Genomic DNA, 22,375 nt, shown 5'->3' with positions numbered 1-22,375 from the left:
AGGCGAGGGAAGGTCCGGCTGCGGCACAGGGAGCCGAGAGCTGCTCCTGCATTCCTGGAGTCTGCCTGCTCCCGCTGGGAGAGACATCCCCTCATCTCGGCTTCCCGGGGAAGCAGGGCCAGAAGATAGCCAAAAAATCAGCACCAAAAAAAAAAAAAAGGGCAAAAAAAAAAAAAAAAAGCTGCGGAACCATCAGCGAAGCATAAACGAAGGAAAAAAAGGAAAGACTCCATAGGAAAAAAAACAACTGTAGGGAACCTCCCCATCTCCCAGCTGGTGCAGGGAGAAGTTTGCAATGACCTAAGCCTAAACTTTGCTATTTTTTGCACAAAACAAAGGCGAGCCCTGCTAAGCCGCAGTGCTGTCCTGCCTCCGCGGCTGCGGCTCGTTGCTGCCATCACACGTTCGGCTCCCACTGCACAATCGCATTCCCAGCACGGCCGCTCGGGCCTGATCCTGCACGCCCTTCCACTGTAGGATTTTCCTTCCAGCCCAGGAAACCCTCGTGTGTGCCACGTTTGCTGTGCTGGCTCCTTATGACAAGAAGCATTTGGGTGCTTGCTCCATCCTGGTGTGCACTCTGCACTGACTCCATGCCGATCCCTTCCAGCCCTCATGGAGCTCCAGATCCCTCAGGCACCTTGCCCATCCCCGTGGGCATCAAAGTGGAGGCTCTCTCCTGTCATCTTCATGACAAACCACTGCCACGTGCCCCAGTTGCAGCCCCAGCGCCCACTGGGAATGGGGAAAAACTGGGAGTGGAAGGAAAAAGCTTTTCTGTGTGAATCCAGCTGGATCTGTTGGTCATTTCTCATGTTCTCCTGCCCCTGTGGCATGGGAAGAGCAGCTTGGGCCTGGCTTGTGCCACCTTATTACAACACCTGGTGATGGGGAACATGCACCTGCCTGCCCACAGCCCCGGTTTGACCAGACCTGTTTGTCTTTGGATTTGCATTCAGGGCTGGTGAGGGAGGTTTAGATCAGATATTGGGAAGAAGCTCTTCCCTGAGAGGGTGATGAGGCCCTGGCACAGGCTGTCCAGAGAAGCTGTGGCATCCCTGGAAGTGTTCAAGGACAGGTTGGACGGGGCTTGGAACAACCTGGTCTAGTGGGACCTGTCCCTGCCCATGGCAGGGGGTGGAACAAGATGAGCTTTAATGTCCCTTCCAACCAAAACACTTTGGGATTCCATGATTCTAACTCAGGAAAACCAGCACAAGCCTTGCTTTGGAGGGCAGGTGGAACAAGAGCAGCTCAAAATGCCAGCATGGGTGGCTGCTCCTCTGGGAAAGGGTTTGCCCCCATTCCTCCTGGATTATATTTAAGGGAGCCCTCTCTGCTGTGGGCCCTGTTGCCAGGTGTGGTGCTGCAGGTGATGGCCCAGCCGTGTGTGCCTTCCAGGCAGCACATCCTCCTGCACCTGGCAGAGTTTCACGGGGAATACCAGTGAAACAGGGATATTTCTTTCCTGGTGGGGAGTTTCAGCCTGAAAAGTTCCAGCTGACTCATCCTGACAGAGCTGCAGGTGGGAGGCTCAGCTGAAAGGGCAACCAGCAGCAGGTTTCCACCCTTCCTGCCCAAGACAAGGGACACCAGCTTTGGGTTAAACCCTTTTTCTTAAATTTTTTTCAACCCGGAAGCTTTCCCTGTGCACTGCTTGCCAATGGCAAGGCTGATTTTTCCCAGTGTGTCACCTTGCTGCTGGCCCCGTGCTCTCCCTGGCCTGTCTTGGGGTCAGGGGGCTGCAGCTTGGCCATGGTCCCCCCTAGACCCACTCAGCCCTGGGGGATAGGGGGCTGCAGATTTTCTGAGGTCCCCCCTAGACCTGCCTGTCCCTGGACACACCCAGCCCTGGGGGAGAGGGGGCTGCAGATCTTCTGGGGTCCCCCCTCTAGACCCACTCAGCCATGGGAGACAAGGGGATGCAGCCCTGGTGGGGTCCCCCCCTGGACTCCCCCATCCCTGGGGGACAGAGGGCTGTAACCCCACCAGGGTCCATTGTAGATCCATCAATCCCTGGAGGACAGGGGGCTGCAGCACGGACCGGGGTCCCCCCTAGACCCGCCTGTCCTTGGGGGACAAGGGGATGCAGCCCTGATGGGGTCCCCCCTAGACTCACGCATCCTTGGGGGACAGTGGGCTGTAACTCAGACCGGGCCCCCCCCTAGACCTGCCCGTTTCTGGGGGACCAGGGGCTGCAGATCTTCTGTGATTTCCCCCTAGACCCCTCAATCCCTGAGGGATAGGGGACTGCAGATCTTCTGGGGTCCCTCCAGCCATGGGGGACAGGGGGCTGTAACCCCGCCGGGGTCCGTCCTAGATCCACCAACCCCCGGAGGACAGGGGGCTGCAGCACAGACCGAGATCCCTCCTAGACCCGCCTGTCCCTGAGGGACAGGGGACTGCCGATATTTTGGGGTCCCCCTAGACCCGCCCATCCCCGGATCGGGCGGGGCCCCCCCGTGGGCGGTGCTGGCCCCGCCCCCTGAGCTCAAGGGGGCGTGACGGGGGGCGTGGCTTAGGGCAAGGGGCGTGACCTGCCGCCAGAGACGTAGCTCAGGGGTGGGCGTGGCCTCACGGAGTGGGCGTGTCCCGCGCCGTGGGCGGGGCCTGTCGGCGGTGTCGCGGCGCTGTCGCCGGCGGGCGCGGAGCGATGCGGCGGCGCGGCGGCGACAGGGACGGCGACAGCGGCGACAGCGGCGACAGCGGCCGGGCGGAGGGCAGGGCCGGCGCGGCCCGGCAGCAGCGGTGAGTACCCGCCGGCCTGGGCGCGCCGCTGCGCTCCCCGGAGCCGCTGTCGCCGTCCCTCGGCCGCGTCCCCTGTCGCGCCTCCTGGGACCACGTGCACCGCGGCGTCCCCCGTGTCACGGGTCTGGCCCCGTGCCCTGGCCGTGCTGCCCGGCCGGGGCCGTGCTGGGGCCGTGCTCCCGTGTCCCCACGCCGTGGCCTTGTCGCCTCGCTGGGGCCGTGACCCCGTGTGTGCCCCCCCTGCCGTGGTCGTGCCGCCCTGTCTGTCACGGGGGTGATCTCACCCTGTGGCCATGTCCCCCTGTCACCCTGCCATAGCTGTGACCCTGTACCGTGGCTGTGTCCCCATGTCATCCTGCCACCACCGTGACCCCGTGCAGTGGCCATGTCCCTGTGTCACCCTGCCATGGCCCTACTCTGTGGCCATGTCCCACCTCATCCCGATGCCATGCTGTGCCATGCCACCTTGCTGTCCCACGTGGTTGCCCTGCCAGCTGTCAGAGGTGCCCCTTGGTGGGCACATCCCCCCGGTCCAGGTCAGTGCTCACCTGCAGCAGGTGTTGTGCAAAGGCTGTGTGAGGGCTCTCCCCTGCACTTGAACATTGGGTGTAGACCAAGAGCAGCACCTGACAATTCCCTGCAGCCTCTCCATGGCATTCCTGGCCTGTTGCTGCCGGCATAAAGCGGGGCTGCTCAGACCAAGGACCTGAAGGATGAGTGGGATTCAAGGAGCCCCCTGTGCCCTGGGGACCAGTGCCACCCTGCTCTGGCACCCCTTTTGCAACCTCTCCTCAGGATCTTGCAGCACGCCCTGGGGCAGAGAATGGACTAGAGGCTCTTCTGCAGGAGGGGTGGTGACCCAGGGACTGAGCTGTGCCTGGCTACCCATCAGAAACCTCTGCCCTAAATCCCCCAGTGCCCAGACTGGTTTCCCCATCACCTGGCACCATGAGCCCACGAGGGACCTTGATGCCGGGAAAGCTGCAGCTCTTGGCTTTCCTTTCCCTCTTGGAGGCTGGGGCTGTGTCTTCCTGCTGCAGAGGGCAGCTGGATGTGTCTCCAGCCCCTTTGGAGCAGGACACTGTCAAGGCGGACACACTGCCCCACCCTGTGCTGGTGGCACCTGGGGACATCGCCCTGTGGGCTATGGGCTCTCCAAGCTCTTTCCCACCTTTCCTCTGTGTCCCTGGAGTATTGCAGAAGCTCTTAGTGCCAAGTTTGGGGACACATTTGTGACTGTGTCTCACCAGCCAGGACTTGGGGTGTTGCCACAGAGTATCAGTTGCTCCTTATTGCCTGTTTGGTTTGCAGCTCCCAGCCCTGGCACAGTCCCTACCCTTCCTGCCTGCCGGCATCCCGTGGGAAGCTACCTTTCCTGCCTCCTGGCGTCCTGTGGGAGGGTGTGGGGGATGGAATCGTGGCTTTATCACACGGTGTCACGGCAGGGCTGCTCCAACACCTCGACTCCATCCCCAAAAGCCAAAGACAATGCTGGTGTGGGGATCCAGTTCCCAATCCCAGGGGGACACAAACAGCATCCTCAGACCCTCGTGGGGAAAAGCTGCTGTACCCAACCATCACGGCTGGGATTGGGAATGGGGAGCCTGCTCTGCTGCACCCCAAATCCCTGAGGATGGGAGGGGATGTGCTCAGAAGGTGCCTCCCTTGCAGGGGCCGACGTTCCTGGCTCCCCTGCCTGGGGACCCTCCTCCTGGGAATGCTCCTCATCTACATCTCCGTGCCCTTCCTCATCCGCCTCTTCCCCAGCGTGCTCACCAAATTTGTCTACCTGAACTTCCGTGAGTACCCTGGGGCTGTCCCAGCCGGGAGAACCCTCACAGGGACTCAGCTGGGTGGGTGAGGAGCCGCCAGAACATGGGGGGGACCACACCTGCTGCCTGAGTGGCACCAGGACAGCACCCACCCGACTCCCCCTGGGCCCTGGGCTTGCAGAGGAGGCACTAAGAGACCTTTCCCTGTGTTTTGCAAGCTCTAATAATGTGGTGCTGCCGACCCTGTTTACTGCATGAAGTTACAACATGCCTGGGCACGCACAACATCAGCGGGGCTGGGAATCCGGGATAGGAGGACGTGGCAGAGGGCTGAGCTCGTCTACCCGAGCGTGGCCTTAAATAGTTTAAAAACCATAACATGTTGATTTGGAAAAAAAAATAAATAAAAGTGTAAAAGCAACTGGCCATGAGGTGTGATGGCTGTGATTTCTCTGTCAGTGGCCTTCCCCTTCTTCGCGGACTTTCGGCGGCCGGAGCTGCTGGTGAACAACACCATCAGCCTGCACCTCACCACCGAGCCGGGCGTCACCGTTGGCATCTGGTGAGTGGGACATCCTCGGCGTCCTGGGTGGGCACAGCACTGTCCTGGCTCAGCCAGGTGGAATCCCCCCGGGGTGACCCTGCTGTGCCCCTCAGGCACACGGTGCCGGGCAGCAGAGCGGCCGAGGCGCGGGGCCAGGACCGGCGCTGGTACGAGGAGGCACTTGCTGATGCTCACCCCGTGATCATCTACCTGCACGGCAATGGAGGCACCAGGTGAGTGCCCGTGGGTGCTGCTGCAGGGCCAGGACCAGGGGAGGATGGGTGCAGGGGCTGCTCTCGGGTGAGAACCAGCAAACTCAGTGCTGCGGGGCCGGGGCTGCTGCGGTGGGTTCTGAACTGTCAGTCATAAAAAGTCCCTGAAAGATAAAGGGGATAAAAACTCAGCCACCCCAGAGCATCCAGCTCTCCCCTCCTGGGAAAAGGTCACCCTGGTTCCTCACCTGCACTGGTGCTGGAGGGGAGGGTCCCTTGGGGTCCATCCTCCCGAGCTCTAACCTCATTCTCCCCGTCAGGGCTGCGCGTCACCGTGTCCAGTTCCTGAAGGTAAGTGGTGCCCTGTGGGGACACTGGAACCTGCTGGGAGTAAGGCTCCTGCTGGCTCAAGGGACCCGGGAGGGACCCTGGGCAGAGTGAACTGGCCATGCTGGGGGTCCTGGGGTGCACTCCCCACTCCCCCAGTTGTAACACCCTGCTGCTCTGACAGACGATGGGGGCTGCTGACTTCCACATCCTGGCTCTGGACTACAGAGGTAGAGTCATCCCCCTGCCCCTCCCTGGGTGACCCCCTCTTGGGGCTGGTCCCCCCCAGGGTGGTGACACCGAGCCATGTCCCCCACAGGCTATGGGGACTCCACTGGACACCCCACGGAGAGCGGCTTCACCACGGATGTCCTGGCACTCTACGACTGGGCGAAAGCACGGAGTGGGAACAGCAGCATCCTCTTCTGGGGACACTCCCTGGGGACAGGGTAGGTGCAGGGTGGGGGATGGAGGGACTCAGAGCCCACCCTGCCCCCTGTGACACTGCTGCCAAACTGGTGGCACCTGGGGATGGACCAAAGGGTTGGAGCGGCTCCTCGGTGGAGGCACCTGCAAAGCCAAACTGAGCCAGGAAGGGGGAAGTCTGAGGGTGCTGTGCACCCTGCCAGGGTGTCATGGCTGCTCCCCCTCACTCTCACCTCCCCTATCACAGGATTGCCACAAATGCAGCAAGGAAACTGCAGGAGGAGCGAGGTAAGGGCCAGCATGGCTGGGTTGGGTTGTCCCCACGTGGTGTCCCCCTGGGGCTCTGCACAGCCTTGGCCAGATTTTGGGGGCCACAGAGGAGATGGGGAGCCCTGTCACTCTCTGCTTTAGCATCAGGCTTGGCCCCTGTGGTGGAGACAAGTGGCCATCCCCGTCCTCCTTAGTGGGATGGGGACATCTTGGCCCCACAGCTGCTGCCTGGGAGGGGAGTGTGGCAGCAGTCTGGGGAGGGGGGACAGCCCCCCCCAGTGCTCCCACCCTGTTTTGCTCTCAGGGGTCCAGGTTGATGCCGTTGTCCTGGAGTCTCCCTACACCAACATCCGAGAGGCAGCTGCCCACATCCCCATCACCAAGGTGAGTCTGGGGGGTCACCCAGCAGTGACAGGGGGGTGGGTTCTGCCTGTTGGGTCCCCAGTTGGTGACAGGCTCTGCCTGTGGGGTCCCCCAGCAGTGTCAGCCCCAGCTACCTGGGTCTCCCCCCCCTCACACTTGAATCCAAGCCATGGCTTAGCACCCCCCAAATTCTCTCCCTGGCAGATCTACCGCCAGTTCCCGGGTTTTGGGTACCTCATCCTGGACTCGCTGGCTCGGGCTGACATGTTCTTCAGCAGCGATGAGAAGTGAGTTCCCAGTGGGAAGAAGGGGTGCAGCCATTTCCAGGGCACTGCCGGGATAATTCCAGGACCACCTGGCTGAGGAGAGATGTCATGTCACCCCATGAAATGCCTGCACTCCTCTGTGTTTACCCAGCTTACTCATGCCTCAAAAGTGCCTTTTTATTTGCATGACTTATCAGACATCAGTGTGATTATTAAGCAAAGTCCACAAGCCACCATCCCTGTTTTTGGGCACTACCCACTCGCGTCCCACCTGCAGCCCATGCCAGAGAGATTTATGGGTGCTTTTGAAACCAGAGACCTGCTAATTGGGTTCAAGGTGATTAGGGTGCTCGGTGCTGCCATGCCAGGGCAGGCAGCGTGGGCATCACCCACATAGGCACGCCAGGGCACCCAGTGTAGGTGCCACTAGTGGGTTGGGATGGCTCTGAGGGGCAGTGCCAGGGGGGTCGAGGTGCTGTGGGAGTTTTAGCAGGGGCTGGTGAGGCTCCTGTGGGCCTGTTGGCTCTGGGGTGAGTCCTCAGCACTGTGCTTGCTGCCCACAGCGTGAAGGTGCTGGCCTGTCCCCTCCTCATCCTGCATGCAGAAGATGATGGTGTTGTGCCTCCACACCTGGGACGCAAGGTGGGGACCTGCCATCTGGGCTGTCACGGGGGGGGGGGCACCATTCCAGCCTGGCTTTGGAGGGACGAAGTGGCCAGAGAGGGGGTGGCCACTCCCAGGGTGCCAGGAGCAGGTTTGGGGTCCCACTAACCACAATCCCTCCCCACCCCAGCTCTATGAGACAGCTCACAGCGCCTACAAGGACAAAACCAAAGTGAAGTTCATTACCTTTCCCAAAAAGTTGGGCTTGGGCCACGACTACATCTCGTTCAACCCGGAGCTGCCAGCCCTGGTGAAGTAAGTGCTGCTCCACAGAAATGGGGGGGGGGCACAGGATGAGCCTTGGCTTCTTCTCCCACTGGTGCCTTCTCTCCTGCTGCAACCACACAGGTGTCTTCCCCCTGCTCCTTCCCCTCCCCACGGTGTTTGCTGGAATCACTTTTTGAGTTTCAATCACTCCTCACTGCCCTCAGCCTGGGTGTCGTGGAGAAGTGGCCCTGGGGACACCAGCTCCTCTTTGCCCTGGGTGCAGAGATGCTCCAAGCCCAGCTCAGCCCCACATCCAGGGATCACAAATCAGGCTCTGACGCAGCACAGGAGGGTCAGTGACACAGTGTAAGATTTATTACATCTTGTTGCAGAGACTTTTTGAACATGAAGTGACGCCAACTGCTGCGTGCAGCGACCACGCGCTCCCTCCATCCCACTCCAGGACCCCCACATGGCACTGAGCTTACTGCTGTAAGTAATAAAAACTACTGAAAAACCTTTTAATTCGCCCCCTGCCTCGAGGATGCTGCAGGTGACTCGAGGGATGGAGACACTGGTGTGGTCTGGGTCCCCAGAGCCGTGAGTGGGAGGATCCCATGGATCAGTGGTGGGGGTACATGAGCCTGACTTCAAACACCCTTCAACCCCCTGGCACTGGTGCCTCAGGGCTGGCAAGGGCTGCACCCCCATATCCTGCTTCAGCAGCCCCTGCAAGGGCCCAGCCAGCTGTGTCCAGCTGTGTCCAGCTGTGCTGCCCACCCCATCCCTGGCCGTTAACGTTGGTGGAAGCAAGCCCGGTCCCTAATTTTAGGCTTCAGCAAACAGCCCCTTGGACTCCAATGGCACTTTTTATTTTTAGCACCTAATGCAAGCAGAACAGGGCGACGTGGTTTTTTCGCTTTCCACACTGACACTTGACGTTATAAAAATCCCGCCCCTTTCCCGGTTCCCGCTCCGTAGGAAAGCCAGCAGCAGCGACACACAGACTAAGACAGCAGAGAATTTTACAGCGCATGTGTTCCCGTCCCCTGGCTCCGGCCCCTGGCTCCGGGGGGTCCCTACGCCGCTGTGCCGTTGGGGGTCTTGTCCTGGGCCGCGTCCCGGGGCTCGTTGGGCGGTGGGATCTTCAGGTCGGAGGGCTCCACGTGCCAGATGTCCCGGGCGTACTCCTTGATGGTGCGGTCGCTGGAAAACTTGCCGGCCGCCGCGATGTTCCTGATGACCATCTTGGTCCAGGCCTTGGAGTTCTGAAAGGAGAGCGGCGGGACAACATGGCTTGTTGGCCAAGGGTGGCTTTCAGCCAGCAGCACAGGATCCCATCTCCACTCACAGCCCCACCAGACCCCTTCTCTGGGATGGGATGTTGTGTCCCAGCACACGTCCTGCCTCGCCTCCGGGCTGGCACTCACCAGGTACAGCTCGCTGACCTTCTCCTGGCACTTCACATAAGCCTCGTAGTCTGCGAAGACTTTAAACCTGGAGCAGTGAAGAGGAGTCAGGGGCATGAGGAATGGGAAGGTGGGAGCGTGGCATGGTGCCTCATCTGGGGCTTCCTCTGACACAAATCCTCCAGCCAAATTCCCCTCCCCAACCCTGTTGGTAGAGAACCCCGGATGCCCCGGGAGGGCACCCAGGGAAAAGATTTCTCCGATCCTGATGCCCATGGCTGCTTTGGCCAGGAAAGCCCTTGAAATACCCGAAATTATCTGGAGGGGCTGTGCACCCAAAGGTGTTATTGCAGCAAGCATGAAGGGCCATCCCTGCAGAGCCTGTGCCTGGGGAGCACCGTCCACGTGCAGTGCGGCCCCACCACCCCGATGTGGTCATCAGGGCCAGAAAAGGGACGGTTGCTGCAGGGGAGAGACCCGGCCCAGGGGGTGGCAGGATGGCACCCCAGGCCTCACCGGTCGTGGTGGAAGAGCATGTTGATGATGTCGTCGAAGAGGTTGGGCTCGTTGGGGGAGAAGAAGCCGCTCTTAATCTGGTCCACGGCTTGTTTCAGCTCGGGGAGCCGGTCGTAGTAGAGCTGGGCGTCGTACCTGGAGGGAAGGGGTGACATGAGATGGTGCAGCCCCAGCTGCCCGTGGTGACGCCCCTGTGGCGTCCCCAGCCCTCACCCTTTCTTGTCCAGCTCCGTGACGTCCTCCACCCTCATGCCGAAGATGAACAGGTTTTCCTCCCCGGCCTCCTCGGCCATTTCCACGTTGGCTCCGTCCATGGTGCCGATGGTCAGGGCCCCGTTCAGCATGAACTTCATGTTCCCCGTGCCCGACGCCTCAGTGCCCGCCGTGGAGATCTGCTCCGACAGGTCGGTCGCAGGGATCACTGCCAACAGAACACGGGGACACGAGGGGCTCGTGGGGACCAGCTCCGAGTTTGTATCACGCCAAAGGATGTTGGATCTGCTGCCTGGCAGTGACGGAGCCATGGGCTGGTGGAGGGACATCCCCTCCCCACAACGTGCCCAGGGTACCTTTCTCTGCCAGGGAGACCCTGTAGTTTTCCAGGAAGATGACCTTCAGCTTGCTCCCCACCATGGGGTCGTTGTTCACCACCTGAGCCACAGCGTTAATGAGCTTGATGATCATTTTGGCCATGTGGTATCCTGGGGCAGCCTAAGGAGAGAAGCCACAGGTGAGCCACGAGGGCTGGTGGCAGGGGCAGGTGAGGCACACCCAGCTCCCACATATCCAGGGAAGAACCTGCTCAGCCCTGCTCCCATCATCGTATCCAACACGTGTTGCACCACCACATTTTTGGGGACTTCCATGACCACAGGCAACATATGGTTGTCCCAGCCTCCCCCCCCCAGATCTGGTGCCTTGTTTGGGTTGAAGCTAACCAGGCTACTCCAGCACTTCCTGGAGAACTCCATGGACATAAAATGATGGAATTGTTTAAGTTGAAAAAGCCCTCTTAAGATCATCAAGTCCAACCATTCCCCCACAACTGCCAAGGCCACCACTGACCCATGTCCCCAGGTGCCACATCCACACGTCCTTTAAATCCCTCCAGGGATGGGGACTCCACCACTTTCCTGGGCAGCCTGTTCCAATGCCTAACCATCCTTTTGGTGAAGAAATTTTTCCCAATATCCAATCTAAACCTCCCCTGGTGCAACTTGAGGCTGTTTCCTCTGTCATGTCACTTGTTACCTGGTAGAAGAGACCAACCCCCACCTGGCTTCACCCTCCTGGCAGGTAGATGTAGAGGCATGGCCCCATGAGGCATCTGAACCCACATCCCCCAGGGTACTTTCAAGGACTTCCATCAAAATGTCTTAAAAACTCCTGAGCCAACTCACCTTGCCCCCAATGATCACCGTCCTCGGCACAAACAGCTTCACAGGATCCCTCCTGATTCCTGCAGGGAAGAGCAGCGCGGTGTCACCGGGGAATGGGGGACACAGGGATGCTGGTGCAGCCCTGGGGACAGCCCGTGCCCCGGTGCCTTACGGTTGTACATGGTGATGATGTGCAGGCAGTTCATCAGCTGCCGCTTGTACTCGTGGATCCTCTTCACGTGCACGTCGAACATGGAGGAAGGGTTGATCTTCACCTTGTACTCCTTCTCCAGGTACAGCGCGAACTTCACCTTGTTCTCCTGGCCGGGAGGGCAGGGAGTGTCTCAGCCCCTGGTCTCTGCCCCCCCGCCCTGCCCGTGCCACCCCCTGCCCGCACCCCTCACCTGCTTCACTTTGGCCACCTCCCGGATGAACAGGTCGTCGTCCACGAACTCGTGCAGCTTGGTCAGCTGGCTCAGGTCCCTCACATAGTCCTCCCCGATTTTCTGCAACGGGAGCACAGGCATGTGCTGATGGTGGGATGGTTTGGTTTGGAAGGGATCTTAAAGCTCATCTCGTTCCACCTCCCTGCCATGGGCAGGGACACCTTCCACTATCCCAGGTTGCTCCAAACCCTGTCCAGCCTGGCCTGGAACACTTCCAGGGATGGGGCAGCCACAGCTTCTCTGTGCCAGGGCCTCACCACCCTCACAGCCAGGAATTTCTTCCTAATATTCCATCTAACCCTGCCCTCTGGCAGTGGGAACCCATTCCCCCTTGTCCTGGCACTTCAGGCCCTGGTCTAAAGCCCCTCTCCAGCTCTCCTGGAGCTCCTTTGGGCACTGAAAGGTCTCCCTGGAGCCTTCTCCAGGCTGAACACCCCCAGCTTTCCCAGCCTGGCTTCAGAGCAGAGGTGCTCCATCCCTCTAATCCTCTTTGTGGCCTCCTCTGGACTTATTCCAGAAGCTCCACATCCGTATTATGCTGGTGCTCCAGAGCTGGAGGCGGCACTGCAGGTGGGGTCTCACCAGGGCAGAGCAGAGGGGGAGAACCCCCTTTCCTCAACCCTCAACCATTTAGAAGATGTAAATGGTTTAGAAGGTGCAAATGTTGGATGTTCTCATGGCATCCCCAGGGTCCCTGGGATCAGGATGGAAGGGTCAGGGGGCCCAGGGCGTTCCCCCTACACCGTTACCTCCGCGATGAGCTCCGCCAGCCCCGGGTTGCAGAGCAGGAGCCAACGCCGGGGGGTGATCCCGTTGGTCTTGTTCTGAAACTTCTCCGGCTCCAGCTCTGCGAAGTCCTCGAAGCTGCGAGGACGAGGAGGGCACAGCTTCAGCCTCGCCCACCTGGCACCACCACCACCATCTCCAAGGCGGGGGTGACCCAGCACCGCCTCCCTCCCCGCGCTTACACTTGAGTCTTGACGATCTCGGAGTGGATCTTGGCCACGCCGTTGACGGCGTGGGAGCCCACGATGCAGAGATGGGCCATGTTGATCCTCTTGCTGCCCCCCTCCTCGATCAGGGACATCCTCCGCAGCCGCTCCACGTCGTCAGGGAAGAGGGATGCGATGTGCTGCCGGTGGAGCCGGAGAGGTGGTGAGTGGTGGTGGCACTGAGGGGTGTCCCACCCCATGGCTCACAAGGAGGGGACCATGGCAATATCTCCAGTGTGCTGGGGTGGTGGCTTTTACTCTGTTGTGACGGTGCAAACCCCCTTCAAAGGATGCAGTTCCCCAGCAGGGGTGTCTCTGGACAGAAGGACCCCCAAAAATCCCCCCACAGATGGGTTTTGGGGCACCACATTTGGCCAGTGAGGACATTTTGTCAAAAGCCTCGTGCTGCCAGACCAGGAGGTCAAACCACCATCTCCTCTGCACTTCCAACCTCATCCTTTCCCAGGAAGAATTTAGCATTTAGGAAGCAAAGAAATGCCAACAGGGGGGTCCCTGGAGCAATGGGTGAAGCCTCTAAACAGCCACTAGCTGCAGGATGGCAATATGCTGGTGGGAAAGTACTTTTCTCTGCACCAACCTCCCAAAACAGCAGCTGGAATCACCCGCCCACGCCCCCAACATCATCAGTTTGTGCATCCCCCCTCATCCCGACACTATATCCCTGTCCCCCTCTCCGGAGCGTGCTCCTGCACGGCCCCCAGGCACTCACGTCCAGGTGTCTCTGGTTGATCTCATAGATGATCTGCAGGTGCCTGGGGAGCAGCTTCTCCACCAGGTCCACGGGCCAGCGCTCCAGGGCCTCGGGAAGCACCGTGTGGTTGGTGTAGGCGAAGGTCCTTCTGGTGAGGTCCCAGGCCTGGTGTGGGGAGAGCCGGCACTCAGCACCACCCACCCGTGGTCCCCCCACCATCATGGCCCAGCCAGCTCCTCCCAGTGCACACCAGTTAAACCCAACCCGACTGCTCCACATCCCACCCAGCAGCCACAAAACGGGTTCCCCAGCTCCTCCGCCGCTGGCGGGTGGGTGCGAGTGGAGGAGACCCAAGAGCCAGGTGGGGTCTCCCGACCTTATCCCACGGCAGCTTCTCGATGTCCACGAAAATCCTCATCAGCTCAGGGATGGCCATGGCGGGGTGTGTGTCGTTCAGCTGGATGGCAACCTGGAAAAGCAGGGTGGGGACACGTGGGGGACACCGGGCATCCCACTGGGCACGGGCAGCCACGAAGGGTCCAAACACCCCTCCAGCATCTGGGAGGTGTTGGGACAAGCTCCAAGGCACATGTCAGAGCAACCCTGGCTTGTACCTGGTCGGGGAAGGAGTCAAACACGGTTCGGACGGTGTCTGTGCTCCCGAATTTGGACGCTTTGAAGCGGCGGATGATGTCCTGGAGGGTGGCAGCCACCACAAAGTACTCCTGCTTCAGCCTCAGCTCCTTCCCCTCAAAGAACTGTGGGCAGAGGAGCAGGGAACTGCAGGATTCCAGCAGGATTCACTGCGCTTCCCGGTGCTCCCTGTGCCCAGGGACCCACACTGGGGTCTGAGCACCAGCACCAGCTTCCCCCAGCACCAGCTCTAATCCCAACATCATCTTGCTTCCCAGACTTAACCTGGTGCAAACAGATTAAATCCCTGCCAAGCATCACCCAAACCTGTTCCCCTGGTTTGAACATTTTGGCTGCCAGGAAAGGTAGTGGGACAATGGGAAGGGAAGCCATAGGAGCTGTGACAGACAGGAGCTATTTCTAGGACAAGAATTAAACCATGTTTCATGCAGCACAAAACATCATCCCGCTGGTCTGCAAAAGAGATGCTGCAGAAGACAACCTCACCACTGGAGCTGTGGTGTCCCTGGCCCTCCCCAGGATTTAACAGGAAAAAAAAATCCATCAGGACCAGCCCCAAACAGGCTGCAGAGCAAGGAGAGCCACTTTCAACTTCTTCCCCTGCTCCACAGCTCGGTTTGTGGCTGGGAAGGGCTGTACATCCCCATCACGCCTCCATCACGTGCCAGCACGCAGCACGGCAAGAACAAAAGGGTTGGGGTGCAAAGGGCAATTTGAGGCACAACCTCTGGTCCCAGGGCTGCAAAGGACCATCAGGGAAACACCAGCAGCACTCAGCAGTTTGCCTTCATGTTGTATTTTGAGACTCAAGGAATGTTTCTGCAGTAGGACTTGCTCATCCCCACTCCCTCCCAGCCAATCTGTGTTCAGGGAAAGACTCATCCTGGTGAGAAGCAGCAATCCCCGTCCAAGCAGCTTGAAACACAACAAAAAGCATCTCTGCAGTGTCCTGGAGAGAGGGGCTGCTCCACTTCCCGCTCTGTCTGTGAGCTTTTTAGCCATCCTGAAAACAGGGACCCCTTCCCCTAAAACAGAGGCCCCCCCGTCCCGCATCGTGACTCACGTTGTCATTGGGATAGAGGACACGGGAGATGTTCTCCGCCAGGTTTCTGTCCAGCACGGCCTGGATGTAGTCTCCAACGTTGACTGGGGAAGGAACAGAGGGATCAGGTGGGCATGGGACCCCCTCACCTCGCCCCATCCCCCCTGGCACCCCACCAGCACCCACTTACAGTCGCGCAGGTTGAAGTCGTTGGGGGCCCGGGCCGACCACAGGCGCATGGTGTTGACGGTGTTGTTCATGTACCCGGGCACGGGGGTGTCGTAGGGCAGTGCCAGCACCACCTAGGACAGTGTCAGGGCAGCTGGAGTTGGGCTGGGATCCCTCCATGTTCCTCCTGGAGCCCTCCCATCCCACAGACCCAGGGTGGAGCTCAGGGTTGTGCCCACCTTCATGGGGTCATGTGTGTGCTTTGTACCCCCAGGGACACCCCAGCTTGCCTGGTTCTAGTGGAAGGTGTCCCCATGGCAGGGGGTGGAATGAGATGACCTTTAAGGTCCCTTCCAACCCAAATTATTCTGGGATTCTCCTATTATCCAAGTGGAAGCCTGGGCATGCTTCTAATCCAATCTAACCCTGCCCTCTGGCAGTGGGAAGCCATTCCCCCTTGTCCTGGCACTCCATCCCTTGTCCAAAGTCCCTCTCCAGCTCTCTTGGAGCCCCTTTAGGCACTGGAAGGGGCTCTAAGGTCTCCCTCGAGCCTTTTCTTCTCCAAGCTAAACACCCTCAGCTCTCCCAGCCTGGCTCCAGAGCAGAGGTGCTCCAGCACTTGGAACATCTCCGTGTCCTTCTCTGACTCGCTCCAGCAGCTCCATGTTCTGGGAACTCCAGAGCTGGATGCAGGTAGGGAGTGACCTTAAACATCATCTTGTTCCACCCCCTACCATGGGCAGGGACACCTTCCACTGGATCAGGTTGCTCCAAGCCCCATCCAACCTGGCCTTGGACACTTCCAGGGACGGGGAGGTTGGCTGCAGATGAGGAGCAGCCAAACCTGTGTCCATCCCTATATCCATGGAAGGGCTGTTCCCTGCTCTCTGGCCCCAGCCCGTACCTGGGTGTCGATCCACTTGGCGCCGGTGTCCGAGAGCTCCACGCGGCCGTAGAAGTGCACGGGCAGCATGTACTCGGGACGGGCCTTCTCCCAGGGATTGCCGTGCCGGAGCCAGTCATCGGCTTCCTCCACCTGATGGAGGGAGCAGGAGCAGTGACAGGGCCACCCAGCCCCAGGAATCTCTCCCCAGCTGGAGGATGGCTCTGTCTGCTCGCGGCAAAAGGGGGATGATCCTTGGGAGTCTGCCCGCCCTCAACCTTGATTTTGGCACCACCTGGAGGCAGGGATCTACCCCAACCAACCCTGAACCCCGTGTCTCCCTGCCGGAGGGGTGAGGGATGGGGGAAAAAACCCAACATTTCTCTTAGTACATTGCTAATGTTGCGTTTCCAAACCAGCCTCTTCCAGCCTTGCTCCGTGAGGAGCAGGGACACAACTGCTCCATCCTCACCTGCTCCACGGAGCAGCTCTTGGGGTGGCCCCGAGCAGGGCACGCTGTGGGTGGGGACAAAGGAGGGATGCCCTGTGCTTGCACCAGTTTAAGAAGCTAAACTTGTTCAGGAAAGCATCTGACAAGCTTTTTAAATATCACAGCTGCAGCCTCCAAGCTCAGGGAGAGTGTCTGTGCAGCCTGAGCTAAGGGGAACTTGAGTTTGGGGCTCCGGCTGTGCCAGAGGACAGCGAGGGCCACACCTCCATCCGTACCTGCCACCCATCCCGGATCTTCTGGTTGAAGATGCCGTACTCGTAGCGGATGCCGTAGCCATAGGCTGCCAGCCCCAGCGTGGCCATGGAGTCCAGGAAGCAGGCTGACAGGGAGAGAGGGAGCAGTGAGCCGGGATTCCCCAGGAGCCCTGGGAGACAGCGGATCCTTCTCCCCGGGGACAGGCGATGGCCACGAGCAGCAGCCCCGCAGGGACACGAGGCAGGGCCAGCCCCTCTCACTGCACACACTGGAGAGGCTGGAGCAATAAACCCCCCAGGATTAGGTGCTCCCTGTGGTGGATGCAAGGTCCCCAGGGATGTGTCCCACTCACCAGCCAGCCTGCCGAGACCCCCGTTGCCAAGACCGGCATCCTCCTCGATTTCCTCCAGCTCTTCCATGTCCAGGCCGAGCTACAGACAAGGAGGAGACGAGTTGGAGACTCCCAGGGTGCCCAGCCCCGTGGAGGGGAGGGACTGTTGGCACACACTCCTTTGCAGGTGGGCTCCAGGAGGGGTGGAAAGGCACCCAGTCCCACAAGACCCACCCCTGGGACACTGTGATTTGCACCCAAAGAAGCCCCTCTCCCCCTTGGCTCCAGCTCCACACCATGGCAGGGACCAGCTCTGGTGTTTAAAGTCACTCCACCAGCCTTTACAAGGGACACACACCCCCATGACCTCGCTGAGGGCAAGTTCTGGGCGTGGGGGGCACCCAGCTGTGACCAGGGTGCTGCTCTTGGGGTCCCAGACATTTCCAAGGGCTCTGAGGGCTTATTCCCAGGCCTGTTCCCTCTCTCCCTGGCTGCAATCCCACAGGGGCAGGCACCAGGTTCCTGCTCCCCCAGCATCCCCATCCCTTGGGCCAGTCACCCAGATGACATATTCTCATTCCCACGGCACCCTCATCCCTTGGGGAAGGCACCTGGATGCCTGGTTCCTGCTCCCCCAGCATCCCTATCCCCTAGGGAAGGCACCTGGATGCCTGGTTCCTGCTCCCCCAGCATCCCTATCCCCTAGGGAAGGCACCTGGATGCCTGGTTCCTGCTTCCCCAGCACCCCAATCCCCTGGGGAAGGCACCCATCCTCCTGACTCCAGGCATCACCCTTTAAGGTGAGAAGAACCTACACCACTTTTTGAGGGAAATTTAAATTTTCCAGCCTGGGATCCTGTGGAAGGAAGAGGTTTTGCCTATGCAAAAACTCCTCGGGGAGCTCAGCTAAGCCCCCTTTTCCCATGGAAACCCTTGGCTCTGACGTCCCACGGTCACAGCAAGTGGATAAAAATTTTAAAAAAAGCCCTAAAAATAAGTTCCTCTCCTTTGAACATGTTCCTGCTCTTGTGCAACCACCCTGGCCATGTCTGGCAGTGCTGAGCACAGAAGGTGACAGTGTGGGGAGGAAAGGAGCCACCCAAAAACCTCAGATAACCCCACTGCCACCAGGTGCCAGTGCCCAGCTGGGGTTGAGTAGGCCAAGGTTTTATTCCTCCCTGCCACTGATTATTGGTATTAACGGCCTCATCCATAGAACCACCAGTTCCCTTCCAGTTTATGGGCTGGAAATGGGATCCTGCTGGTTCCTGCCGGGCTGGGCAGCTCCAGGCCTTTCAAGAGCAGGTCTTGGAGCAGCATTTCCTGCAGCTCAAGGAGCGGTTTGTAGCCAGTGTGGCAAAACACAGACATTCCCAGGAGCTGGAGAGCACAGAGCCCTCCTTGTCCCAGTCCTCATCCCCACCTGGGATGCTCACCTGGTACACGGCCTCGTCGCAGGCGTTCTGCAGCCCCAGGTTAATCATGGTGTTCTGCAGCGTCCGCCCCATGTAGAACTCCAGGGAGAGGTAGTAAATCCTCTGGAAGAGAAACCCACCCCCTGGTCACCTCCCCTGGAGGGCTAGAGGAGGCTCCCCAGGACCCCAAAGCTGTTTACTAGGTGATATCTCACCAAGAACTCTCAACAGAGCAGGGTGGTTTGCACCAGGACATTGAGGGCTGCGGCTCCTGTGCGGCCCTGCAGCCCCTGCCCTGCTCTCCTGCTGTTTCCCAAGCTGGGAAGAGGCAGTTTTATTTGGACAAGCCCTGCTGCCCTGTCCCAGAGCAGGGACAGCTCCGGGATGGCCACCCCACACGCCCGCCGGCGGCCGCGGCGGCACAAAGTTAAACTTTAAACGAGGAGACGTTTCCTCCCGTGACCCTGGAGCTGCAAAGCAACCGGAAAACCACGCGAGGCGCCGGGGCCAGGCGGTGGCTGTAGGGACACTGAGGACACTGTGAGGACACCGTGGGGACACGGCCTTCCTCTGCCCTTCCCGGGGGTTCGGAGCACGGGATGCTCCCGCTGACACCGCGGGCTAACAGGACGCGGCCGCTCCGGCCTTGCGTTAAGCCGTCCCCTGGCGTCAGCACCGGCAGGTTTTAAGGAAGGATTTAGGCTGGAGGAAGTCGCTGACTCGACAGGTTTCCTTCCCCAGGGACCTGCGCGGAGTCGGGCTGGGAATGGAGATGGGACAGAACCCCGGAATCACGGAATGGTTCGGGTTGCGAGGGATCTTAAAGATCATCTTGTTCCAACCCTCCCGCCACGGGCAGGGTGTGCAGGGCAGGATCCTTGGGGATTTCTGGTTTGACCTCAGCAGAGCTGGGAGCAGTGACTCCAGGCGGGCAGCACGGCTTGCCTGTACGGAAGAGTCCCAAATCCAAGCCCTGGAAGAGGCTCCTTTTCCTCACCCCTACGCAACACGGGGGAGCGCTGAGCTATCGGGGCTGGCACGGTCCCAGCGAGGTGTTGGCAGGGAGGAAATTGCTGCCGACAGGGACATCCAGGTGTCAGGAGAGGGATTAGGGCTTAATCCCCGCGGGGCAGAGCCCGGAGCGAGCCAGCGGGACGAGCAGCAGCGCAGCAACTCCTGCACAAACCGGATCTCTCACGCTTGGGATCACTTGTGTTAAACAAGACCTGTTTGTGGTTGGCTTCGGGTGCCTTTAAGCCTTTCCAATAATTCCCCCGGGAAGGCTTTGGAGTTGGTTTTGGTAGACAGCACCCACGCCGGCGCCGCGGGACAACAAACGGCGTTCCCATGCCCTGCACCCCGCTCCCGGCCAAGCCGCGCTCTGTTTGTTTTGCAAAGCAAAGGACAGTGGCCTCGCTTGGTAAAGTCCAATCCCTCCGCTCGGAAAAGTTACCGGGAACAGCCCTGAATCCACGGAAAAAATCCGAGCCTCCCCGATCTCTTATATTCCAGCGCGGAGGGAGGGTTCAAGCCCACGGCGTTACGATGGATCCCACCCCAGCCATAACCCAGGACCCACCGCGGGGGGGTTCCCACCACACAGAGGGGTCCTCCCCCCTTCTCCCCCGCATCCCAGCGCTCCCACCTTGGGATCCTTCTCGTAGTAGTACTGCTGGGTGCGGATCCAGCGCCCCACCAGGTGGTCGCGCACGGTGTGGGCCAGGGCGAAGTAGTAGTCGCGTGGGGTGGCCACATTGCGGTCCTTGACCAGGGTGAAGTGCAGGTGCCGGTTGAAGCCCCGCTTGAGCTCGGCCACGTTCTCGGCGCCCACGATGCCGCGGATGCTGATCTGCTTCCGCCGCTCCTGGTCCGACAGCGGCCGCGACATCGCGGTGGGGCTGCGGGGACACGGGGAGGGGGCACACGGGCACACGGGCTGGGCTCCGCCGCCGCGTTCCGCCTCCGCCCCGCGCTGGCACCGCCCCGGGAGGGGACGGGATGGGGACGGGATGGGGATGGGCCCCGCGAAGGGCCGCCCACGCGCGGGGAGGAGCGGCGGCCAAGACCCGGGGGGGACAAAAGAGGGGGGGGGACCCCGGGGACTGCCCCGCGGGGGTAAAAAGTGGGGGGGACCCCGGGGATGGACAGAAGGGGGTGCAAAGCGGGGAGGGGGGTCCCCGGAGGGACGTGCAAAGGGAGCGATCCCGGGGGTCTCAGAGGGTTGTGTAAAGAGGGGGACCCCGGGGGACCCCCAGTATAGATAGTGGGGGGTCCCAGGGAGGGGGATAGAGGGGTGTGCAAAGGAGAGAACCCCAGGAACGTGGAAAGTGTATGCCCCGGGAACCACCACCTGGGGTAAAAAGGGGGAGACCCCGGGGATGGACAGAGGGGGGTGCAAAGGGGGGACCGCCGGGGTCACAGAGGTGGGGGGACCTCGAGGGGTCACAGAGGGGTGTGCAAGGCGGGGGAACCCCGGCGACCGTCACCTGGGTTGCTCAGAAGGGCGCTCAACGAGAGGGGGGACATCGGGGGTGCACAGAGGAGGGTGCAAAGGCGGGGGGGGGGACGCTGGGGGTCTCAGAGGAATCTGAAAAGGAGGAGGGGGACCCCAGGAATGGACAGAGGGATGTGCAAAGGAGGGGGACCCCGAGTACGGACAGAGGGGCGTGCAAAGGGAGGGGACTCCGGGGAGGGGGTGTCACAAAGGAGGGTGCAAAGGGGGTGCCCCGGGAACCGCCGCCTGAGTTGTTCAGAAGGATGTGCAACGGTGGGGACCGTGAGGGACTCCAGGGATGGACTGAGGGGTGTGTAAGGGGAGGGAGACCCCGGGGTGGGGGTCACAGAGAGGTGTGCAAAGCGGGGGGACCCCAGGAACGTGGGAAGTGTGTGACCCAGGGACCGCCACCTGGGGGTAAAAATGGGGGAGACCCCCGGGGGGCACAGGAGGCTGTGCAAAGGGAGGGATGCCAGGCAAGTGGAATGGGGGTGTCCTGGGAACCGCAGCGCGGGGTGCACGGAGGGATGTGCAAAGGGGTGTGTGGGGGGGGATTCCAGGGGTCTCAGTGGGGCGTGCAAAGGGGAAAGGGGGTGCAAAGAGGAGGACCCCGGGGGCGCACAGAGAGGGAGTGCAAGAGCGGGGGGACAAAGGGTGTGCAGCGGAGGGGGGCGCGGAGCCGGGGCAGAGCACGGAGCCCCCCCAGCATCGCACCTGCGGCGGCCGGAGCGACTCCGGGCGCGGCCGCTCCCCCGTCCCTGCTCTCATCCACGGAGGGACCGCCCCACGGAGGGACCGCCCCACGCAGAACCCCGCCCGCCCCACCCGTGGCTCCTCCCGCCCGGGCAGCCGCTCTCGGAGCATGTACAAGGTCCTCCCCGCCGCCCCCGGAGGGAAAAGCCGGGAAGTGTCATGATGTGTTTCCCACCCGTGTCAGGATCCATCCCCGTGTCTCGGTCCCCGTCCCCGCCCCTCCGTGTCACGGTGTCCTCCCCCCCCAGTGTCAGGAACCCCCCCGTGCCTCGGTCCCTTTCCTGTGTCACGGTCCCTCCCTCCCTCCCTCCCGCCCCCCGGTCCCCCCGCATCCCACTCCCGGCCCCCCTTCCCTCTCCCCACGCTTCCTCACTGTTCGCTGCCCGCCTGCAATCCCTCTGGAAATGGCGTGGGATGCCTTCCCCCCCGCGGCTCCGGGCTCTTCCCAGCTGTTCCCGTACCCAGGCTGCCCGCAGGACTCTGCCCTGCCCTCCTGGCCCTGCCTCCCGTTCGTCCCAAGGGCAAGAAAACCCAATATGAGCTTCTAACGCAACACTTCCTTCTCCTCCTCCTCCTCCCCAGCCATGGCTCCGCAGGCTTTCCAGCCTGTGTGCTTTCCCTTCCCAGCGTCCTGGGCTCATCCCACAGCGTGGGCAGCAGGGCAAGGAAAGGGGACT

The 22,375-nt window shown here is 60.8% G+C and overlaps 2 protein-coding genes across 3 annotated transcripts; one reads left to right on the top strand and one right to left on the bottom strand.

The window, feature by feature from the left end:
• Positions 1-2,598: 2,598 nt before the first annotated feature.
• Positions 2,599-8,323, top strand: ABHD12B (abhydrolase domain containing 12B). Its single transcript, XM_064659670.1, has 13 exons — positions 2,599-2,748; positions 4,420-4,547; positions 4,980-5,082; positions 5,178-5,297; positions 5,597-5,627; positions 5,788-5,833; positions 5,923-6,052; positions 6,277-6,317; positions 6,604-6,683; positions 6,867-6,949; positions 7,492-7,570; positions 7,722-7,846; positions 8,191-8,323. The coding sequence occupies exons 1-13, from the start codon at positions 2,654-2,656 to the stop codon at positions 8,210-8,212; spliced, it is 1,083 nt and encodes a 360-aa protein (XP_064515740.1). The 5' UTR covers positions 2,599-2,653; the 3' UTR covers positions 8,213-8,323.
• PYGL (glycogen phosphorylase L) lies at positions 8,152-22,194 on the bottom strand. Of its 2 annotated transcripts, none has more exons than XM_064659647.1 (21): positions 22,072-22,194; positions 20,097-20,349; positions 18,473-18,574; positions 17,058-17,136; positions 16,726-16,829; positions 16,021-16,152; positions 15,139-15,250; positions 14,970-15,052; positions 13,867-14,010; positions 13,629-13,721; positions 13,271-13,417; positions 12,517-12,680; positions 12,298-12,412; positions 11,507-11,608; positions 11,275-11,422; positions 11,124-11,182; positions 10,293-10,434; positions 9,937-10,144; positions 9,724-9,858; positions 9,229-9,295; positions 8,152-9,066 (listed from the first exon to the last, which is right to left on the bottom strand). In XM_064659647.1, exons 2-21 carry the CDS (start codon positions 20,337-20,339, stop codon positions 8,878-8,880), a joined length of 2,568 nt encoding a protein of 855 aa, XP_064515717.1. In that variant the 5' UTR covers positions 20,340-20,349; positions 22,072-22,194; the 3' UTR covers positions 8,152-8,877. The 2 variants fall into 2 exon arrangements, with proteins under 2 accessions (XP_064515717.1, XP_064515718.1); XM_064659648.1 differs by lacking the exon at positions 22,072-22,194 and adding an exon at positions 21,660-21,721.
• Between the last annotated feature and the right edge of the window lie 181 nt (positions 22,195-22,375).

This window comes from Pseudopipra pipra, chromosome 6 (genome assembly GCF_036250125.1).
Source record: "Pseudopipra pipra isolate bDixPip1 chromosome 6, bDixPip1.hap1, whole genome shotgun sequence".
Taxonomy (NCBI): domain Eukaryota; kingdom Metazoa; phylum Chordata; class Aves; order Passeriformes; family Pipridae; genus Pseudopipra; species Pseudopipra pipra.
This window is presented reverse-complemented; position numbering and strand designations above follow the sequence as displayed.